Source organism: Hyla sarda, chromosome 2, assembly GCF_029499605.1.
Source record: "Hyla sarda isolate aHylSar1 chromosome 2, aHylSar1.hap1, whole genome shotgun sequence".
In the NCBI taxonomy this organism is placed as follows: domain Eukaryota; kingdom Metazoa; phylum Chordata; class Amphibia; order Anura; family Hylidae; genus Hyla; species Hyla sarda.
The window spans coordinates 425,928,076-425,949,821 of NC_079190.1; the positions used below are offsets into that span (position 1 = coordinate 425,928,076).

At 44.6% G+C, this 21,746-nt stretch overlaps 1 protein-coding gene across 6 annotated transcripts in view; it reads right to left on the reverse strand.

Moving 5' to 3' along the window:
• The window catches only part of SSH2 (slingshot protein phosphatase 2), a 271,552-nt gene that overhangs the window by 225,689 nt on the left and 24,117 nt on the right, over positions 1 to 21,746 (reverse strand). Inside the window, exon 1 of one of the 6 annotated variants that reach the window (XM_056558980.1) lies at positions 18,881 to 18,997. The exons of the other annotated variants lie outside the window; for them this stretch is intronic. Coding sequence (XP_056414955.1) covers positions 18,881 to 18,943 — 63 coding nt within the window. The 5' untranslated portion in view covers positions 18,944 to 18,997. Of the gene's footprint in view, positions 1 to 18,880; positions 18,998 to 21,746 lie in introns of those variants that run through there. 6 annotated transcript variants of the gene reach the window in all.

The following is a 21,746-nucleotide window of genomic DNA, read 5'->3' on the forward strand; positions in this document are numbered from 1 at the left end:
GAGCAGGGCGAGCTGAACAGATTGATATATAGTTTTATAGGAACATTTTTCGTAGAATTTATAATGTATTCATTTATATTCCTGTTTATGATAAAGAGTCAAGTGGGTGGTCCTAACCTGGGATTGACAGAATTGGTAACTCACTGAATAGGCTGAATCTGAGAACACTTATGTAATCTATACTGTAGTTAAAGGGGTAGTCCGGCAAAAGACATCTTATCCCCTATCCAAAGGATAGGGGATAAGATGTCTTAACCCCGAGGGCTCTCCGTGCAGCACCTGCAATCTATGCGGGGCTGCTGCTCCAGTCTCAGAAACCTCTGTTTCTCTGGGACTTTAGATGTCATGTCATGCCCCCTTGTGGCATCACACCACGCCCCCTCCATTCATGTCTATGGGAGGGGGCGTGATGTTCATCACGCCCCCTCCCATAGACATGAATGGAGGGGGCATGGTGTGACGTCACGTCTCCAGTCGCAGAAACACAGAGGTTTCCGAGACTGGAGCCGCAGCCCCGCACGGAGATCGCGGGGGAGTCCCAGCGGCAGGCCCCCTGTTACCAGACATCTTATCCCCTATCCTTTGCATAGGGGATAAGATGTCTTTGGCTGGAATACCTCTTAAGGACCCATGAAGTACCGATACGTCAGGAGTCCGCTCCCGTTCTATAACGCGGGGCCACGGCTCATCGCACAATGATTTTTTTTTTCCCTTTCACCGTAGATTTTTGGGTAAAATGACTGATGACATTACAAAGTAGAATTGGTGGTGAAAAAAATAAGCCATCATATGGATTTTTAGGTACAAAATTGAAAGAGTTATAATTTTTTTTAAGGTAAGGAGGAAAAAAACAAAAATGCAAAAACGGAAAAACCCTGGGTCCTTAAGGGGTTAAAAGACTGCCTTTGCATAGACACTTCCCCTTCTCCATCTCCCTTTTTCATAGTTATTTTTGTACACACTACATCAGTTTTCAGTGTGACAATGCCCGAGGGACCGAGCTTCTGGTAGAGGTATTGTTTCTAGGTTCCTTTCTCTCCAGACACCAGCAATGTTACAAATCCATAAATATTACAAGAATAAAGACCGAGGAATACTGGAGAAAATACATCAGTTGTTACATTTTGGCGTCACTGTTACATTGTTCCTAACAAAATAGTTGTAAAGAAGAAGCCCCAAAATAGCATTGTCCCAATCGGAGCAAACATTCCGGGTTGCCTTAGGTAACCTTCATCCTTGGAAACTTTACTTGGTGCTGCCAAGACAGTGAAATCCAAAAGCAACAAGAGTTCAGCTGTAGACCTAGAGTCAGCCATAAATTCTGCACATGAGAATCCGCACTTCCTTCCAGCTGGATTTCTACACGTGTTTGCTGTGGAATTCCACAAAAATATCACACAGGCGGAATCCAAAACGCAGCCCTCAAGTAATCATCTATGTGGTCGGCCATGTTTGAACATCACAGGGTGTCAAACCGCAGCGTCCAGACTGTAATGACAGCGTCTCTGTCTCTACATATGAGATCCCAGTATCAGACTTGCCAGGCTTATGACACAATTTTACCCTGTGAATTCTAAAATAATAGAAGATCACCAGTAAATATATATATATTCTGGAGTTGCCATCTTCTGCCATGCTGTAAAAACATATAAGCTGTGTCTTAAAGGGGTTGGCCGCCAAAACCTCACCAACCTATCTATAGGACCAATGGGGAACCAAACCCCAAACATTGGTCCACAAGTGGCTAGTGCTTCATTCCCTGCTATGGGATATAGCTGTGAATAGTGTGCAGGCCACAAGTGCAGCATCACTCCATTCACATGACAATCTCAGGGACCACCATTTTTGTCATTGGTGGGGTGTCCAGAGGTTGGGTCCCCTATAAAGGGGTACTCCACTGCAAACATTTTATTTTTTAATCAACTGATGCCAGAAAGTTAAACAGATTTGTAAATTACTCCTATTAAATAATCTTAATCCTTCCAGTGCTTATCAGCTGCTGTATGATCCACAGGAAGTTCATTTCTTTTTACATTTCCTTTCTGCCTGACCACAGTGCTCTCTGCTGACACCTCTGTTCATTTAGGAACTGTCCAGAGTAGGAGCAGATCCCCATCGAAAACCTCTCCTGCTCTGGACAGTTCCTGACATGGACAGAGGTGTCAGCAGAGAGCACTGTGGTCAGACAAAGGAAAATCAAAAAGAAAAGAACTTCCTCTGTAGTACACAGCAGAAGATAAGTAATGGAAGGGTTAATATTTTTTAATAGAATTCATTCACAAATCTGTTTAACTTTCTGGCACCAGTTGATTTAACCCCTTAAGGACATAGGGCGTATCCATACGCCCCCGTTTCCAAGTCCTTAAGGACCGAGGGCATATGGATACGCCCTGAGCATTTCCGGCCCCCGCCGCTAGCTGGAGCGGAGCAGGTGCCCGATGCCTGCTGAAATCGTTCAGCAGGCATCCCGGCATATCGCCCAAGGGGGTCATTATGTCCGCCCATGTCGGCGATTGCCGCAGATCGCTGGACCATTCAGTCCAGAGATCTGCGGCGGATTCCGGGTCAATCGGGTCTCCAGTGACCCGATGACCTGGAATTACTGGCTGATCGGGGCCGTCAGAGACGGCCCCGAACAGCCAGAGCCAGCAGGGGTGAGGTGGCACTGGTTTCCCGGCCGACCAATCAGGGCGCCTGCTGCGGGTGTCACTCCCGCAACCCGCTCCGCCCCTCTTCCGGAGGACGTGAGCGGGAAGACGACCCCGGGTGCTGGGGACCCCGATCCCCGGCGTCCCTGTTGGGATCGGGGCCCTAGGAGGGACTGACCTGTGCGGCGGCATCGTGGAGCAGCAGCAGGTGGTGAGTGACAGCCTCCTGCTGTTGCTTAGCAACAGCTCCCAGCATGCAAAAAGGGCATGCTGGGAGCTGTAGTTACGCAACAGCAGGAGGCAGACCACCACAACTCCCAGCATGCCCTTATGGGCATGCTGGGACTTGTAGTTTTGCAACAGCTGGAGGCACATTTTTTCTATGGAAAAGTGTACCTTCAGCTGTTGTATAACTACAACTCCCAGCTTGCACAAACAGCTAAAGTGCATGCTGGGAGTTGTAGTGGTGCATCTGCTGGTTGCATAACTGCAACTCCCAGCATGCCCGTTGGCTGTCGGTGACTGCTGAGAGTTGTAGTTTTGCAACAGCTGAAGGCACACCGAGTTAAGTAGCAAACCAGGGTGTCTCCAGCTGTTGCATAACTACAATCCCCAGCATCCCCAGCCAAAGTAGTATGCCTCCGGCTGTTGCATAACTACAAGACCCAGCATGCCCTTCCGCTGTCCGTACATGCTGGGGGTTGTAGCTTTTGCAACAGCTGAAGGCACACTGGTTGCAAAACACTGAGTTTGTTACCAAACTCTGTGTTTCACAACCTGTGTGTCTCCAGCTGTTGCAAAACTACAACTCCCAGCATGCACTGATAGACCGTACATGCTGGGAGTTGTGGTTTTGCAACAGCTGAATGTTTCTCCCCCCCCCCCCCCCCAATGTGAACGTACAGGATACACTCACATGGGCGGAGGATTACAGTAAGTATCCGGCTGCAAGTTTGAGCTGCGGCAAATGTTCTGCCGCAGCTCAAACTGCCAGCGAGAAACTACTGTGAACCCCCGCCCGTGCGACTGTACCCTAAAAACACTACACTAACAAACAATAAAAGTAAAAAAACACTACATATACACATACCCCTACACAGCCCCCCTCCCCACCCCAATAAAAATGAAAAACGTCTGGTACGCCACTGTTTCCAAAACGGAGCCTCCAGCGGTTGCAAAACTACAACTCCCAGCATGCACTGATAGACCGTACATGCTGGTAGTTGTAGTTCAGCTGGATGTTCCCCCCCAATGTGAACGTACAGGGTACAACTCACATGGGCGGAGGATTACAGTAAGTATCCGGCTGCAAGTTTGAGCTGCGGCAAATTTTCTGCCGCAGCTCAAGCTGCCAGCGAGAAACTACTGTGAACCCCCGCACATGTGACTGTACCCTAAAAACACTACAATACACTAACACACAATAAAATAAAAAGTAAAAAAACACTACATATACACATACCCCTATACAACCCCCCTCCCCTCCCCAATAAAAATGAAAAACGTCTGGTACGCCAGTGTTTCCAGAACGGAGCCTCCAGCTGTTGCAAAACAACTACTCCCAGTATTGCCAGATAGCCACTGACTGTCTAGGCATGCTGGGAGTTTTACAACAGCTGGAGGCCCCCTGTTTGGGAATCACTGGCGTAGAATACCCCTATGTCCACCCCTATGCAAGTCCCTAATTTAGGCCTCAAATGCCCATGGCGCTCTCACTTTGGAGCCCTGTCGTATTTCAAGGCAACAGTTTAGGGCCACATATGGGGTATCGCCGTACTCGGGAGAAATTGGGCTTCAAATTTTGGAGGGTATTTTCTGCTATTACCCTTTTTAAAAATGTAAAATTTGGGGGAAAACAAGCATTTTAGGTAAAAAATAATTTTTTTTACATATACAAAAGTCATGAAACACCTGTGGGGTATTAAGGTTCACATTACCCCTTGTTACGTTCCCCGAGGGGTCTAGTTTCCAAAATGGTATGCCATGTGGGTTTTTGTTGCTGTTCTGGCACCACAGGGGCTTCCTAAATGCGGCATGCCCCCAGAGCAAAATTTGCTTTCAAAAAGCCAAATGTGACTCCTTCTCTTCTGAGACCTGTAGTGCGCCAGCAGAGCAATTTTCACCCCCATATGGGGTGTTTTCTGAATCGGGAGAAATTGGGTTTCAAATTTTGGGGGGTATTTTCTGCTATTGCCCTTTTTAAAAGCGTAACATTTTTGGGAAACCAAGCATTTTAGGTAAAAAAAAAATTTTTTTTTACATATGCAAAAGTCGTGAAACACCTGTGGGGTATTAAGGTTCACTTTACCCCTTGTTACGTTCCCTGAGGGGTCTAGTTTCCAAAATGGTATGCCATGTGTATTTTTTTTTGCTGTCCTGGCACCATAGGGGCTTCCTAAAGGTGACATGCCCCCCAAAAACCATTTGTCGCTCCTTCCCTTCTGAGCCCTCTACTGCGCCCGCTGAACAATTAACATAGACATATGAGGTATGCGCTTACTCCAGAGAAATTTGGTTTCAAATACAAGTAAAAATGTTCTCCTTTTTACCCCTTGCAAAAATGCAAAAATTGGGTCTACAAGAACATGAGAGTGTAAAAAAATTAAGATTTTGAATTTTCTCCTTCACTTTGCTGCTATTCCTGTGAAACACCTAAAGGGTTAATACACTTACTGAATGTCATTTTGAATACTTTGGGGGGTGTAGTTTTTATAATGGGGTCATTTATGGGGTATTTCTAATATGAAGACCCTTCAAATCCACTTCAAACCTGAACTGGTCCATGAATAATAGCGAGTTTGAAAATTTTGTGAAAAATTTCAAAATTGCTGCTGAACTTTGAAGCCCTCTGGTTTCTTCCAAAAGTAAAAACTCATACATTGTATGATGCAAACATAAAGTAGACATATTGTATATGTGAACCCAAAAAAAAATTATTTTGAATATCCATTTTCCTTACAAGCAGAGAGCTTCAAAGTTAGAAAAATGCAAAATTTTCATTTTTTTCATCAAATTTGGGGATTTTTCACCAAGAAAGGATGCAAGTTACCATAAAATTTTACCACTAAGTTAAAGTAGAATATGTCACGAAAAAACAATCTCGGAATCAGAATGATAACTAAAAGCATTCCAGAGTTATTAATGTTTAAAGTGACAGTGGTCAGAATTGCAAAAAACGCTCCGGTCCTTAAGGTGAAAAAGGGCTCGGTCCTTAAGGGGTTAAATGGCCACAGCACATGATCGCTACAACAAATCAATGGCCTTAGTGGTCACATGACATTTTAATGGCATCACCACTTAGAAATGGGATCCATGATGCCAGTAGTATGGCATGGGACCATGAAGGTCACTGACTGCCTGTAGTAATCCTCCGCTGGCTGCAGGCAAAGACTTGGGGACAGCTGATCTGTCTGTCTTTTAAAAAAAAAAATATATATAAACAGCTGACCTTACCTATTCAAATTCTTCCAACAATTACTAATTTTGTTTTACTGTTTGTATTTGTTTTTCCTGACCCCATGGGTCCCTTATGGAACGACCCTTTTCAAAGTTAAGGCTGCAACAAAAAGTGTCACCCAGGCTAACAAAAGCCAATTGTTTTGCCTATTTATGCAGTGATATAAGAGAAGGGAATGTTGAAGGCACAACTTGGTGTTTAATGTTCCAAATAAATCCAACGACGTAGAGGGGCATAAAGAAAACCACCACCATCCAAAACAGCAGCAGCAATTCGGAAATCTGGCCTCACGCTTCCAGGTGCTACCACTGTGCCAAAAAAAAAAAAATTTAAAAAAATCAGAGAACAGCTGTGCCCACCAAAATAAGAAACGGCACAGCTGTACCCACCAAAATAGTAAACATAACAAGGTCTGCCCTACGCCATAAGGATTCAGCAGTGCCGCTTATCACACAAGTAGTTACAGTAGTGCCTTCCAAAAGCAGTCAGTGCCAGTCTTCACAGCAGTGTTCACAGCAGTGTTCACAGCAGTGTTCCATGCTGCACTACTAATTGCTGCAATGCCCCCCTCCTGATAGTAACAGCAGCCCACACCACTACCCCTAGTAGTCACAGCAGTGTCTCCCACTACCTCATATACTCCCTTACAACTAGGTCCTGTACAGTTAACTTTACGCTCAATACAAGTTAACTGCGCCCAGCAGGACAGTCTATGGTAGCGTTTTTCAAATGGTGTGTCTCCAGCTGTTGCAAAACTACAACTCCCAGCATGCCCAGACAGCCTTTGGCTGTCTGGGCATGCTGGGAGTTGTAGTTTTGCAACAGCTTAAGACACATTGTTTGGAAAACATTGGTCTACGGGCTTCTCTATTTGAAATACTGCCCCCAAAAGGCCACGTTGTGTATTCATTATGTCCCATGTATAGAGTGCCGGATAGAAGAGGCAAGAGCCAGGTGACTACTTTCAGGTCACATTGTCAACTGCGTTTTGTTTTGCCTCCATTATACCATTCTTAACATAGTCTAAGAACTATGGCAGAAATTTATAATACTATGTATAGCAGTTTTCTGGGATACAAAGTGGAAAATTTTTGTGCAGGCCTCCTTTGCTCTAAAAGATTTAAAAAAAATTCATAATAAATACACACATGCTGCTTTTATAATAATAAAAAAATAAAAAAAATAAAAAAAATAAAAACACCTTTCTTCGGGTGCATTCACACCACGTTTTTGCAATACAGTTCCCGTATACGTTTTAAATTTGAAAACCATACAGAACCGTATTGAAAACCGTATGCACTGACTCTCCATTGAAAACCGTATGCCAAAAGATGCATCCAGTTGCATCCGTTTTGCGCCTTGCACGGTTTTGTCAGTTTTTTTCCCGTACCCAAAACCGTAGCCTACCACGGTTTTTGGTCCGGGTGAAAAACAGTATACGTTTTTTTTTTTTTAAATCATGGGAGTCAATGGGAACCGTAGAGAACTGTATGTGTTTACCGTTCCATCCAGTTTGCGTAATACAGTTTTTGACTTTGCACAGTTTTTTTCTTGGAATTTCAATCAAACAAGTGAAACTTTATTCATAATGCATTGAAAAGTTAAAAGCGTATACGTTGTTTTTTTCTTTAAAAACAGATGCAACAGGACATCATTTTTCAAACTGTATACGGGTTAAAATTTGTACACACGTTTTGATACAGTTTAGTCCGGTTTTGAGGAATCAGTTTTTCATCAAAAACCTTATACGGGAACTGTATTGCAAAAACGTGGTGTGAATGCAGCCTGACACAACCTATGCCATCATGGCAACTGGTCTGCACTGCAGTGCACTTCTCGCCTGCACTAACCTGTTGGTACAGGTGTGTAGTAACGGGTAACACTGATGAGAAATAATACTTGCAAATATATCATAGATATGTCACCTATTCGCACTTGGGCGGGTGTCCTGCGTTTTTCAATAGTGAGGGCTCAAACTCACTGGGAATCCAAATGGCAATTATGAAAAAACGCCAACAACTTGATTGCTTTATAACTTGCTTTAGTGAAAAATAGTTTAAAACGTTCACAGTATGAAAAATAGATTCCTTGCAAAAAAGGAGAAATTACAGAATTTCAAATCACCCAAAGTGCCCCTTCTTCAGAAGCCCGGGCATGGGCTGAAATTTACCTACAGCCTGGAGAGTGTCGAGCGCGTCCGAAGAAGGTGCCCTTTGGGTGATTTGATATTCTGTAATTTCTACTTTTTTTGCAAGGATTCTATTTTTCATAGATATGGATGGCAAGTTATCTACTCGTTTGGGCGGCAGGCTTGGTGCGCAGGCGGAGCTTCAGGAGCACGCCGACGTCCCCGCTTCTGCTTTTTCACTGGCTCCGGCTGCCAGCAGGTTTGGAGAAGCAGCAAGGGTGATGTCAGCTTACTCCTGAAGCTCTGCTTATGCACCAAGCCTGCCACCTGAATGAGGAAGATATCTGGCCAGGAGGTCCCTTGTTCCGGGTAAATATAGCAGCATGTATGACCAGCCACTAATCCATTTACTCTCTATGGGACATCGAAACATAGCCCAGACAAGAGGCCTGTTTTCTTAAAGGGGTACTCCGGCCCTGAGACATCTTATCCCCTATCCAAAGGATAGAGGATGAGATGTCTCACCGCGGGGGTTCTGCTGCTGGGGACCCCCGCAATCTTGTATTCGCCAGCCACCAGTTTGAGCTGCACACCGCGGTGCCAGCTCACAAACAGCCGGGTGGCGACCCATTGGATAGGGGATAAGATGTCTCAGGGCCGGAGTACCCCTTTAAGAACATTGAGTCCCAGTAGGACCTCCATCGCACCACTAGTTATCACCTGTCTCATGGATATGTGAAAACCTTAAATTTTGGGAGAACCTTTTTCTCTTAAGTATGAAACACCAGCTTTAAAGAGTACCTCTCAACTTGATAAACTTTATAATCTTCCCTGTTCACTACCCCCATCATGATAAATCACCCCCTGCCTTTATTTTTATTATTCTTTCGTTTTCTACCTTGGTATTGCTCTGTATTTTCTGCTAAGCCTCAGGTTCAAAAACTGGGAAGGGGTGTGACATCATCTGAAGCCATACAGGGGAGAACTTCCTCCCTTCCTCTGCAACCAACAGCAAACGGCAGTTAAGTGTGAGATGAGCTATGATTGGTTAAGGCTCCACACCCCCCCCCTCAGCACTCCAGACTGCCTTTCCTGTGTTTAGACTTCTGCCAGGCCAGCAGGAGTCCAAAGTCTGTGCAAAAGATGGGGGGGGGGGGGGGGGAATGTGCTCTGGACAAGTAGGGAGACATCTGGTGGCAGCTTTTTTTAAACACAAATAAAATATAGAAAACTTCATTTTTTTTTTTAAACAGAGTACATTAGTAATTAGTTTTAATGAGAGTGCCCATTTAAGAATTCCCCGTTTATATATATGTGTAAAGACACATAAAGCCATGTGATGACAGAGGCTCTCCAAGTACTTATGACACATGCAACACAGATTTTAGATATTGCAGCTCTTCATATACAAGTGTATAACATATGGGATAACCGCAGAAGCCAGACACTCCCAAACATTTTTTTTCCTGCGGTTGTAAATTCCAGTCATTTTGGCAAGTGGTTTAGATTCATTTATATAAGCGTAAAAGAGTGAAATGCAGCAGAGGTTAACAACTGGCTGTGCTAGCAGAGGACAAGAGCCAGAGGAAATATTTATAGGTCCCAGGCGTCCTGTACTGAGGACACACATGCTGGGCATTCTGTAGCTAAATCCGGGGCTACTTAGGTACAATGACATCTGTACTGTGACGAGGTGGTAAGTACAGCATAATATTATAAAGGTGGCTCGTTTTGTAACCGTTAAAGGGGTACTCCGGCGCCAAGACATCTTATCCCCTATCCAAAGGATAGGGGATGAGATGCCTGACCTCGGGGGTCCCACCCCTGGGGACCCCCGTGATCTTCCACGCCGCACCCCGTTACCATCAGCCCCCGGAGCGTCCTCGCTCCGGGTCTGATTACTAGCGATCACAGGGAAGGAGCATAGTGACATCACAGCTCCGCCCCCGTGTGATGTCACGGCTCCGTCCCCTCAATGCAAGCCTACGGAGGGGGCGTGACGCCCACTCCGTAGGCTTGCATTGAGGGGGCGGAGCATGATGCCACACGTGGGCGGAGCCGTGAAGTCACTATGCTCCGTCCCTGTGATCGCTAGTAATCAGACCCGGAGCGAGCACGCTCCGGGGGCTGATGGTAACTGGGTGCGGCGTGGAAGATCACGTGGGTCCCCAGCGGTGGGAACCCCGTGGTCAGGCATCTTATCCCCTATCCTTTGGATAGGGGATAAGATGTCTTCGTGCCGGAGAACCCCTTTAAGATATCAATAGGTCACCCAAAGCAGAAGTCCTCAGTCCAGGGACAGAAAGGGCATGACGGAAGTTGAAGTTTTGCCCCAGTTGCAACCACAAATGCATAATACACTTCTAATCTCCATCTCTGTCTCACCGATGCTTAACCGGAGTGGCATCTGGGGAAGGAACTATTGGTCATGTATTTCGATCTATTTCTGAACCGTTTTTACAGTGTGACAGGGGCATTATCCTGCTTAAATGAGGCCACAAGCATTAGGGGATACCACAGCCATGAAGTTACACACTTGGTCCATAGGATGTTTAGGTAGGTGGGATGTGTCATCGTAGAATCCACATGACGCCAGGTTCCAAGGTTTACCAGCAGAGCAGAACATTGCCCATAAAACTGCCTTGGCCATCTCGTCTTCTTTTCATAGCTATTCCTGGTGCCATCTGTTCCAGAGGTAAGTGACACACAAGCAACCAGGTTGTCCATACGATTGCTTCTATTACAAATTACTTAATCCTTCCAGTACTTAACTGCAGCTGTATACTACAGAAGAGGTTGTGTAGTTCTTTTCTGTCTGACCACAGTGCTCTCTGCTGACACTTCTGTTCTCGTCAGGAACTGTCCAGAGAAGGAGATGTTTGCTATGGGGATTTGCTCCTACTCTGGACAGTTCCTGACATGGACAGAGGTGTCAGCAGAGAGCACTGAGGTCCAACTTAAAAGAACACCACAACATTTTTTTCTGTAGTACAAAGCAGCTGATAAGTACTGGAAGGATTAACATTTTTTTAAATAGAAGTAATTTACAAATCTGTATAACTTCCTGGCACCAATTTATTTAACATTTTTTTTCCCCTCTGACGCGCCTCTTTAAAAGGAAACCTTTCAGCTTGCTCCCCCCACACTAACCAGCAGTACTGGCTGGTAGTGCGGGGGACACTGATCAGTTTGATGCTTACAGTGCCCGGATCCGCACCACCATACGGCCGTAATCTTCTATATTCGGTATATGCTAATTTAGTGCTAACTTGCACCAGCCGGGCTAACTGGCACTCTGACGTCAGCATTTCTGTCCGCAGCGCTGCCCAGCTCATCAATATTCCTCCCCTCCCCGCTCATTACAGAGCAGTGAGAAGAGGGAGAGGCGGAGGGAGGGGAGGAATATTGATGAGCTGGGCGGCGCTGCGGACAGAAATGCTGACGTCAGAGTGCCAGTTAGTCCGTCCGGTGCAAGTTAGCACCTAATTAGCATAAACAGAAAATAGAAGATTACAGCCGAATGGTGCGGCGGATGCAGGCATGGTAAGCATCAAACTGATCAGCGGGATGTAAGCTGATAGTTTTCCTTTAATGTGTCACAGGAAGTGATCTGTTTTTCGTCACCTGACTTCCTGTGAACTATCCCTTTTTCAATATACCGTACAACTGTCTCTACTTTATTATTTATTAATTGCCTATGCTGTACTATATTAAAACTAACAGCAATCTAGGGGGAAAAAAAAAAATCTCCTTCATAAAGAAATTGACCAGTATACAATACAGTAAAAGAAATATGGCAGCCAACGAGTTCAAGATGAATGTCATGGTGCGCAGACAACTGATTCTGTCCTCCCATCAGGTTATTTCCATTAATATTTCTTCCAGTGGAATTCTATTTTTTATGGAGAAAGAAAAGATTCAGTTCTGTTCGTCTGGCAAGGGAAACCTCAAAGGACTGCATAGTCTATAATATCAGATTAGGATGAGACAAGTCAAGTCAAGCTTTTTTAAAGGCAATCCCTATGTGAGCGCATTTTATTCTGCGAGAAGCAGACAGGTTATTAAAAGCTCAGCCTGCAAGCGTTCTGCTGCCTGATAACATGAAATATTTAATAAAGATGCCTTTGGCTGTAGTCACTGACCGCTTATACATTATTCTCTTGTTGCAATGAAATTTTCTCACAAAAAATAAAAAAGTATTCAAAAGTATTTATCAGTGTTTTTTAAACTGTGCTACTCCGGTTGTTGCAAAACTTCACCTTCCATCATGCCCTGCCAATCTTTACAGTAATGTCAGAGAAGTAAGGGAGGAAGTCCCTATGTGTGTTCTACTGGCAAACAGCTCAGAATAAGATATGTTATGATAAACTCGTACAGTAGAACCCCATGAATCTTCATTGAATCTTGTCCCCTTCAATAGAAACTACATGTTAAACAACAAAATAATAGAATTAAAATAGGAAACGCCATATCGCTCCAAAGCTTCCCCTAATAACACTATTCTGAAGCCACAGTTATGGTAGCACCTACAAAAAATATGTAAAGGACTCCAAGATGTAGTCTATTACCAATCATCAGTTACTTAATAAAAAGCCTTAATAAAAGGGTGATGTTCAATTACAGGACAATTATCATAGGGATGACATTGCTGACGCTCAGTACAGCCGGTTCCTCCATGTCATTAAATATGCAAATCAAATAAGTATAAAATAATGACTATTAACACTTGCTTGTATATTAGGGTGTATCTACACAGGCAGGTCTAGTAGTTTTTCTGCTGAACCAAAGTACCAACACACTACGGTTTTGCAAAAGCATTGCAACAAAGCTGCAGTTCGTATGAAACAGTGTGGTTTTCTGTTGTCAATTGCAAAAATTACTATAAAAAACTGTCATGTGTGAATATACCCAAACAAGTTTAAAATGATACAAGCTCCTATATATTGTTCAATTCACAGAGCTTAACATGGGCCTGTCCTTTCCTTCAGTACCATTTTAGGGGTACATACAACTTTTTAAAGGGAAACTGTCACTAGTTTCATGCTGTCTGAACCACTGACAGGCTCCTTTAGCACAATGATAATATGACTCTAAATAGTGTAAATCATTGGTGTAAATTTGGCCGGGGCTCCGTGTAAACAAGAAGCTCACAAGACATGACTGACAGATGGTAACCTAAAAGCAAATAGGGCAGGGCCCAAGTCCAGCAGGAACTCATGGGAACAGAGTTCCTGCACTTTTTCCACAGCAGGAACGCAGTTCCCATTAGCAGGAGTCCTGCAGGACCAGCCCTTAAAGGGGTACTCCGCCCCTAGACATCTTATCCCCTATGCAAAATATAGGGGATAAGATGTCTGATCTCAGCTGTGGCACCCCAGACATCCGGTGCACGGAGCGAGCTTCGCTCCGTGCTGAAAGACTGGTGATGCGGGGCAGAGGCTCGTGACGCCACAGTAATGCCCCCTCAATACAAGTCTATGGGAGGGGGTGGACTTGCATTGAGGGGTCGTGACGTCACGAGCCTACGACGCTGCACTCAACACTCTAAACAAATGCCAGGTGCAGCAGGGAGAACGTGGTGTCCCCAGCGGCGGGACCCCCGGGATCAGACATCTTATCCCCTATCCTTTGCATAGGGTATAAGATGTCTAGTACCCCTTTAAGTGGAAATCTTGGGTGAGTTCCCACACTTTTTTCCCCAGGACTTGACCCCTGGGAATAGGGTACCTGTGGATTCACAGATTGGGCCCCCACCCCCTTTTCAACCATTACTCCAACCAAGGAGGGGTTATAAAAGAGAAGGGGTACTCCGCTGCTCAGCATTTGGAACAAACTGTTCCAAATGCTGGAGCCAGAAGCTGATTCTTCCCTTTATGAAGTAAAAATAATGACCTCTTCCACCACCAGAACTGATGGTAGCGGCTTGTTAAAGGGGTACTTTGCTGCTCAGTGTTTGGAACAAACTGTTCCGAATGCTGGAGCCGGCAGCTTGTGATGTCATAGCCCCGCCCCCTCGTGAAGTCACACCCCGTCCCCTCAATGCAAGTCTATGGGAGGGGGCGTGGCAGTCATCACGCCCTCTCCCATAGACTTGCATTGAGGGGGCAGGGCGTGAATTCATAAGGGGGCGGGAATATGACATCACAAGCTGCCGGCTCCAGAATTCGGAACAGTTTGTTCCAAACACTGAGCAGCAAAGTACCCCTTTAACAAGCCGCTACCATCAGTTCTGGTGGTGGAAGAGGTCATTATTTTTACTTCATAAAGGGAAGAATCAGCACACTCCAAAAGACAAGATAGCAAGCCAGCCAGCCCCCCAAAAATTGATGTGTTTGGCTGACTTTGTTCTTATACTCTCGGGGGCCTTTACACACAGACAATATGTAGATAACATGCAACCAAACCCTCCTGCTCTTTCCCAATGGCAATAAACGATTCTCACTTCCAGCCTTTTTATATCAAGGATCTCCTCTTTGGGAAGTGTCTGGTATTGCAGCTCAGTCTTATTTTAAAAGAAAAGAGCAGAGTTCTTTACCCTAAAGTTATAAAATGGAAATGCTGAAATGATATCATTTGCATCATCACAGCTATTATTCAGTATTCACAGTATTTAGCATTGCATCTCCCCGTTTTACTGTCATTTTGCACTTGGTAGAGAGAGGTCTTTTGTAACTAGGTACGTATTAAAATGTGCAATTTTTGTGAAATTAGGAACAAGCTAATGATGCTGAAGTCTTATGAAGAAAACACTGCCGGTCTGAAGTACATTAAAAGCACTTCTTGTTTTTATACTGGAAAGAATGTCTCATCTGATGCCCGGAATTCATGAAGTTTAATTGAAGAGAGAAAAAACTAAGAGCTGGCTGCATACGCTCTCGCATGCCTCCATCATAAGACCCACATGCACAGCCGGGGGGTAGCAGAGGTATCTACTTAATGAAAGATAACTCAAATAGTTTGCTGAAAAATAAGCAAAAACATCTGAACACAAACATCCCGCAGTCTACAGTTCTTTGTCTGCAGCCGGTGTTCTTTGTTGCACAAACTAAATGTTACTACTAGATTGTGAAAAGTGGCGAACATGTACAACTATAGCCAGCTGGGCACAGTATGCCACACATGGCATGGCACACAACTGGGCACCTGATGCACCAAAACAGTGGTAAAAACAGCATGTCAGATCATGAAAGTTTTATTAGCAACCAGGAGAGAATAACACTAGAACACGGCATGTGTTGGAACACATCAAAATTGTTCTTCTCCCCTGACAGATCCCTATGAATCTGAGAACAAAAGCTTCCACATGTCACTGTATGAAACCAGAGGCAGAGTATGAATCCATAACAGATTGTAGGTGTCATAGGTGAATTATTGAAGTCAACAGATTATTGCTTTAGGCTGTAAAGGCAAAAAGGGGAAGAGACCATGGAGGTACTCGGCAGAAGTGTCCAAAATCATTTTTAAAAAATGTAGTATTTAGTAAATATAGAAAGAAATTAGAGCAATGTAGATAAATCTATAAGGTTAGAAAGAAAGAGGCCAAGCAAGCTATTAGAGCTTCTAAAGCACAGGTAGAGGAGAAACTAGCTCAGGCAGTAGGAAAAGGAGATAAGACATTTTTCCGATATATGTATATGTATATATATATATATATATATATATATATATATATATATATATATATTACAAATGGTAGTAGAAAAGGATAAAGGACTTGATGACTGCCTCAATAGATAGATTCTAAAAAAAAAAAAAAAAAAAATGACTTCTGTTAGGGAGGAAGACTAATGAATCATTTGACTAAATGTAAATACAAATAAGTCACCGGGCCTGATGCGGTACACTCAAAAGATATTAGAAGAGCTTAGCACTGTACTAGCAAAACCATTAACAGATTTATTGAACCAAATCACTGGTAACAGGAGTTGTCACAGAAGAAAAGAATAAAAAATGTTGTGCCCATTCACAAGAAAGGTGGTAGGGAGGAGATGGGCAACTATAAGCCTGTAAGCCTAACATCAATAGTGGGGAAATAATTGGAAACCATACTAAAGGATAGGATTGTGGAACCTCTAAAAACACATGGTTTGCAAGATGAGAAACAACATTGGTTTACTTCAGGGAGATTATGTCAAACTAATCTTATTGTATTGATTTTTTTTATTGGGGTGACTAAAATAATAGATGGCAGAGGTGTAGTATACATTGCTTATCTAGATTTTAGCTTTTAACACTGTCTCACATAGACGACTACAGGGATCTGTACTGGGACCTATTTTGTTTAATATCTTTATTGGTGCTATTGCAGAAGGTCTTGATGGGAAGGGGTTGGATTTTTTGCTGAAGACACAAAGATTTCTAACAGTGTTGATGTTCCTGGAGGGATATACCAAATGTAAAAGTACCTAGGTAAACTATAAAAATGGTCAGAACTCTGGAAACTCCAACATTTAATGTGAATAAGTGCAAGATAATGGCACCTGGTGCAGAATATAAAAGTAATACTTCCTGATATTTGTGCAGAATCCTTTGCCCCTAGTTTAAAACTATATCCTCTTGTCGTAGTTTTTCTTCCTTGAAATATCCTCTCCTTTACTGTGTTGATTCTCTTTATTGTATATAAAAGTCTCTATCACATCCCCTCTGTCTCGTCTTTCTGCAAGACATGTTAAGGTCCTTTAATCTTTCCTGGTAAGTTTTATCCTGCAAACCATGTACTAGTTTAGTAGCTCTTCTCTGAACTCTCTCCATTGTATCTTTATCCTTCTGGAGATACAGTCTCCAGTACTGCGCACAATACTCCAGGTGAGGTCTCACCAGTGCTCTGTACAAAGGCATGAGCACTTCCATCTCTACTGCTAATACCTCTCCCTATACACCCATGAGCACTTCCTTTTTACTGCTTATACTTCTCCCTATACACACACACACACACACACACACACAGTATTCTGCTAGCATTTCCTGTTGCTCTATTATATTGTCTGCCAACCTTTAATTATGTTATCGATCGCTTCTATCGATCGCTATATTTCCCCAAGGCATTAGTCATATGTAGCTATCAGGTTTCAAAAGGTGCATCTCACCCAGGGAAACCATATCTCATCTAGTAAAGAGTTAAATCTGTAGCAGACTATAGTTGCAGGATCTGGATCAGTAGGGTCCTTTTATTCTGCTTACCCGGTTTTTGGACAATAAGAATAGATCATAATCAGTCTGCCTAGAGGGGCTGATTCTCAGATGGGAGGAGTTGTACTCCAGAAGGCTGTAGCCTCCCAAGGCAGACCCCTTGTGACGAGTGCCAGTGGTGTGAGGCAACACATTTAAAGTTGCTTTTGTCAGGTGCCTGGTAGTAAGCCACTTGGGTAAGTTAAATTGTTTAATTAGTGCTGGAACGGTATTTCTTGTTTTGTGCCAATGTGAATATGGCTGTATTTTGTGTATGAAAATAAAGAGCAAGAGAAGCATTTGAACTGTGTTGCTGTCTCATACGGCTGTATACTGCCATTTGCCCATCTCTACCAAGCTAAACTCCCACATTATACTGGCAAACCTTTTAGGCCAAACTGTGATATGAATGGACTCCTACAAATATTTCCATTCTACTTTTTCTTTGTTTACGCACAATCTTTGATTTAAAATACCGATTAAAATATTGCAGAGCAAAAACGGCTTAATGTGGCACATACAGTGACCCCCCCGACCTACGATGGCCCTGAAATACGATCATTTCAACATACGATGGTCTCTCAGAGGCCATCGCATGTTGAAGGCATCATCAACATACGATGCTTTTGTATGTCGGGGCCATCGCATAAACGGCTATGCGGCAGCGCAGACTGCTCCAGCTGCCGCCGGATAGCCGTTTACGGTGCCCTGTGTGGTCCGCTGACGATCACTTACCTGTCCTCGGGGCTCCGGCTCGCCGTCCTCTTCGGGATCCTCTGCATTGTCGGTGCTCTCCATCGTCGTCATCACGTCGCTACGCACTCCGTCCAGTCATAGGAGCGGCGTGCGCAACGACGTGATGGCAGTGACGGAGAGCGAAGATGCCGGAGACGCGGCGACAACAGAGATGGAGGGCGACATCCAGGGCAGCAGTGACAAGCGGTGACGGTCCGGATCGGCAGGGACAGGCGAGTACAACTTCCTCTACCAGTGGTCTTCAACCTGCGGACCTCCAGATGTTGCAAAACTACAACTCCCAGCATGCCCGGACAGCCAACGGCTGTCCGGGCATGCTGGGAGTTGTAGTTTTGCAACATCTGGAGGTCCGCAGGTTGGAGACCACTGTCCTATACTTTACATTGCACGGATCCCAGGGACCACTGTATACTGTAGATCACAGAAAATGTGTATGCCTCTGGATTGCTATTAATCATGTTTACTAACATCTATCTGCTGCAGTTTAATAACTCTACTACCAAAAGGCAAGTGAACCCCAAAGTGCGAATTGGCCTTAAAAATGCATCAATTCTTAATAACAAGATTTTTATCCAAAATATTTTATCCAAATCTACAACAAGATTTATAGAGGTGGAAAGGATTACATAAAACACAATTTCCAGAATTGCCCATTGTTTCTGTATAGGACAAAGTGTACATTAAAGGGTTAAAACTGTAACTTCTATGCGGAGATAGGATTACCTGACCGCCTGCACATCTGTCACATTCTGATGACAACATTTCCTGCTCCACATTCTCTCTCATGTAGCTTTACCATGGAGACCTTGTGTGGTCAGATTACCAACTGCGTCATTATCTACTAGAAACATAATAGAAATGAACAGTTGCAAATATGTACGTGAAAACTACAGCATTTGGGGATCCGAATTTACAAATAAGGTACACAAGAATACCTCCCCCGACACTGCTAGTAGTGGTGGTAGCCAGGATCCGGATTAAAGCTTTCAGGTATGTACACGTTTAAAGTGTACCTGTCATCAACAAAAACTTTTTATATAATGTAGATAATACCATTAGATGTATATTTGTAATATACATTGGTTAAAAAATGTGTATATTTTTGTCCCTACAGCTATTGCCTGTGTGTCTCTATGAGGAGTCCAAATACAGGAAGTGAGGGTGGACAAGCAGGGCTCTGTGCAGTAAGAAAAAGCAGGACAGTGTACACTGAGGCTCTATAACATGCTCCCGGCTCATACATCAGGATGATTGACAAGCCAGGAGCCTGCACAGATCCCTGCTTGTCCTACCCTCACTTCCTGTTTTTGGACTCCTCATAGAGACACACAGGCAATAGCTGCAGGGACACCATTTTTTCACCCAAAAATATACACAATTTTTAACCAATGTATATTACAAATATACATATAATGGTATTATCTATATTATATAAAAAGTTTTTGTTGACGACAGGTACACTTTAATATAACAACTGCAGATTTTTTTATTTTTATGAAGAATTAGCTAAAAGTACATTGGAAATCTCAAAGAATCTGTATGCATTAGGTGCCATTAGAGATGAGCGAATTTACAGTAAATTCGATTCGTCACGAACTTCTCGGCTCGGCAGTTGATTACTTTTCCTGCGTAAATTAGTTCAGCTTTCAGGTGCTCCGGTGGGCTGGAAAAGGTGGATAAAGTCCTAGGAGACTCTTTCCTAGGACTGTATCCATCTTTTCCAGCCCACCGAAGCACCTGAAGGCTGAACTAATTTATGCAGGATAAGTCATCAACTGCCGAGCCGAGAAGTTCGTGACCAATCGAATTTACTGTAAGTTCGCTCATCTCTAGGTGCCATTTTAAATTTTTGTAAACAATCCGCTGCCGGTACAGAACAGCAAGCAGCTCTGATAGCATGATCAATAAAATGTCGGTGCCTCCTAATCCTGGCCTCATGGAGAAGTCTACCAATGCCCTGTGTATGGATTTTTACCATTGGTGAAGGAAGTAATGTAGATTGCAGGTGCTGACAGTAAAGGGGTATCCCGACTGTCTAATGACAGAGATTAGACCTGTGCAAACACAACTCACCTGCTTTATACACAGCGCCGCTAACAACCGGAACACACAATCATTCAAAAGAGAACAGATACCAGTACAAGCAGCAGGAACGATAAAACCAAAAAGTCCTCCACAACTACAACCCTCACCAGGCGCCAACTGGTTTAGGTTTTATAGCAGAAATAGACAAAAGTCCTCAGAACATACTTCGTCTATCCAAGTTCACACAGTGAAGTGTTTTCTGCTGGCGGAATGTACACACACCATAAGGCCTCATGCACAAGGCACAGTTGTTTACACAGTCATATAACCCCTGTGGCTGTGCACAGTGTATATACCGTATATACTCGAGTATAGGCCGAGTTTTTCAGCACGATTTTTCGTGCTGAAAACACCCCCCTCGGCTTATACTCGAGTGAACTCCCCCACCCGCAGTGGTCTTCAACCTGCGGACCTCCAGAGGTTTCAAAACTACAACTCCCAGCAAGCCCGGGCAGCCATCGGCTGTCCGGGCTTGCTGGGAGTTGTAGTTTTGAAACCTCCGGAGGTCCGCAGGTTGAAGACCACTGCGGCCTTCAACATCATCCAGCCCCCTCTCACCCCCCTTTAGTTCTGAGTACTCACCTCCGCTCGGCGCTGGTCCGGTCCTGCAGGGCTGTCCGGTAAGGAGGTGGTCCGGTGAGGAGGTGGTCCGGGCTGCTATCTTCACCGGGGGCGCCTCTTCTAAGCGCTTCCGGCCCGGCCTCAGAATAGTCACGTTGCCTTGACAACGACGCAGATACGTCGCTGTCTAGGCAACGGCTCTATTCCGGGCCGGAAGCGCGGAGAAGAGGCGCCCCCGGTGAAGATAGCATCCCGGACCACCTCCTCACCGGACCACCTCCTTACCGGACAGCCCTGCAGGACCGGACCAGCGCCGAGCGGAGGTGAGTACTCAGAACTAAAGGGGGTGAGAGGGGGCTGGATGATGTTGAAGGCCGCAGTGGTCTTCAACCTGCGGACCTCCGGAGGTTTCAAAACTACAACTCCCAGCAAGCCCGGACAGCCGATGGCTGCCCGGGCTTGCTGGGAGTTGTAGTTTTGAAACCTCTGGAGGTCCGCATGTTGAAGGCCGCAGTGGTCTTCAACCTGCGGACCTCCGGAGGTTTCAAAACTACAACTCCCAGCAAGCCCGGACAGCCGATGGCTGCCCGGGCTTGCTGGGAGTTGTAGTTTTGAAACCTCTGGAGGTCCGCATGTTGAAGACCACTGAGGGCGAATGATGAGAAGAGGATAATGAAGGGGGGGGGGGGGGGGTGTGGGGATGATGAAGGGGGGTGGGGATGATGAAGGGGGGGGGGGGTGTGGGATGATTACAAGGGGATGATGAAGGGGGGATGTGTGGGATGATAAGGGGATGTGTGGGATGATGACAAGGGGATGATGAAGGGGGGATGTGTGGGATGATGACAAGGGGATGATGAGGATGTTAATGACGGGTCTGGATGATGACAGGGGGGGATGAGGTATTTCCCACCCTAGGCTTATACTCGAGTCAATAACTTTT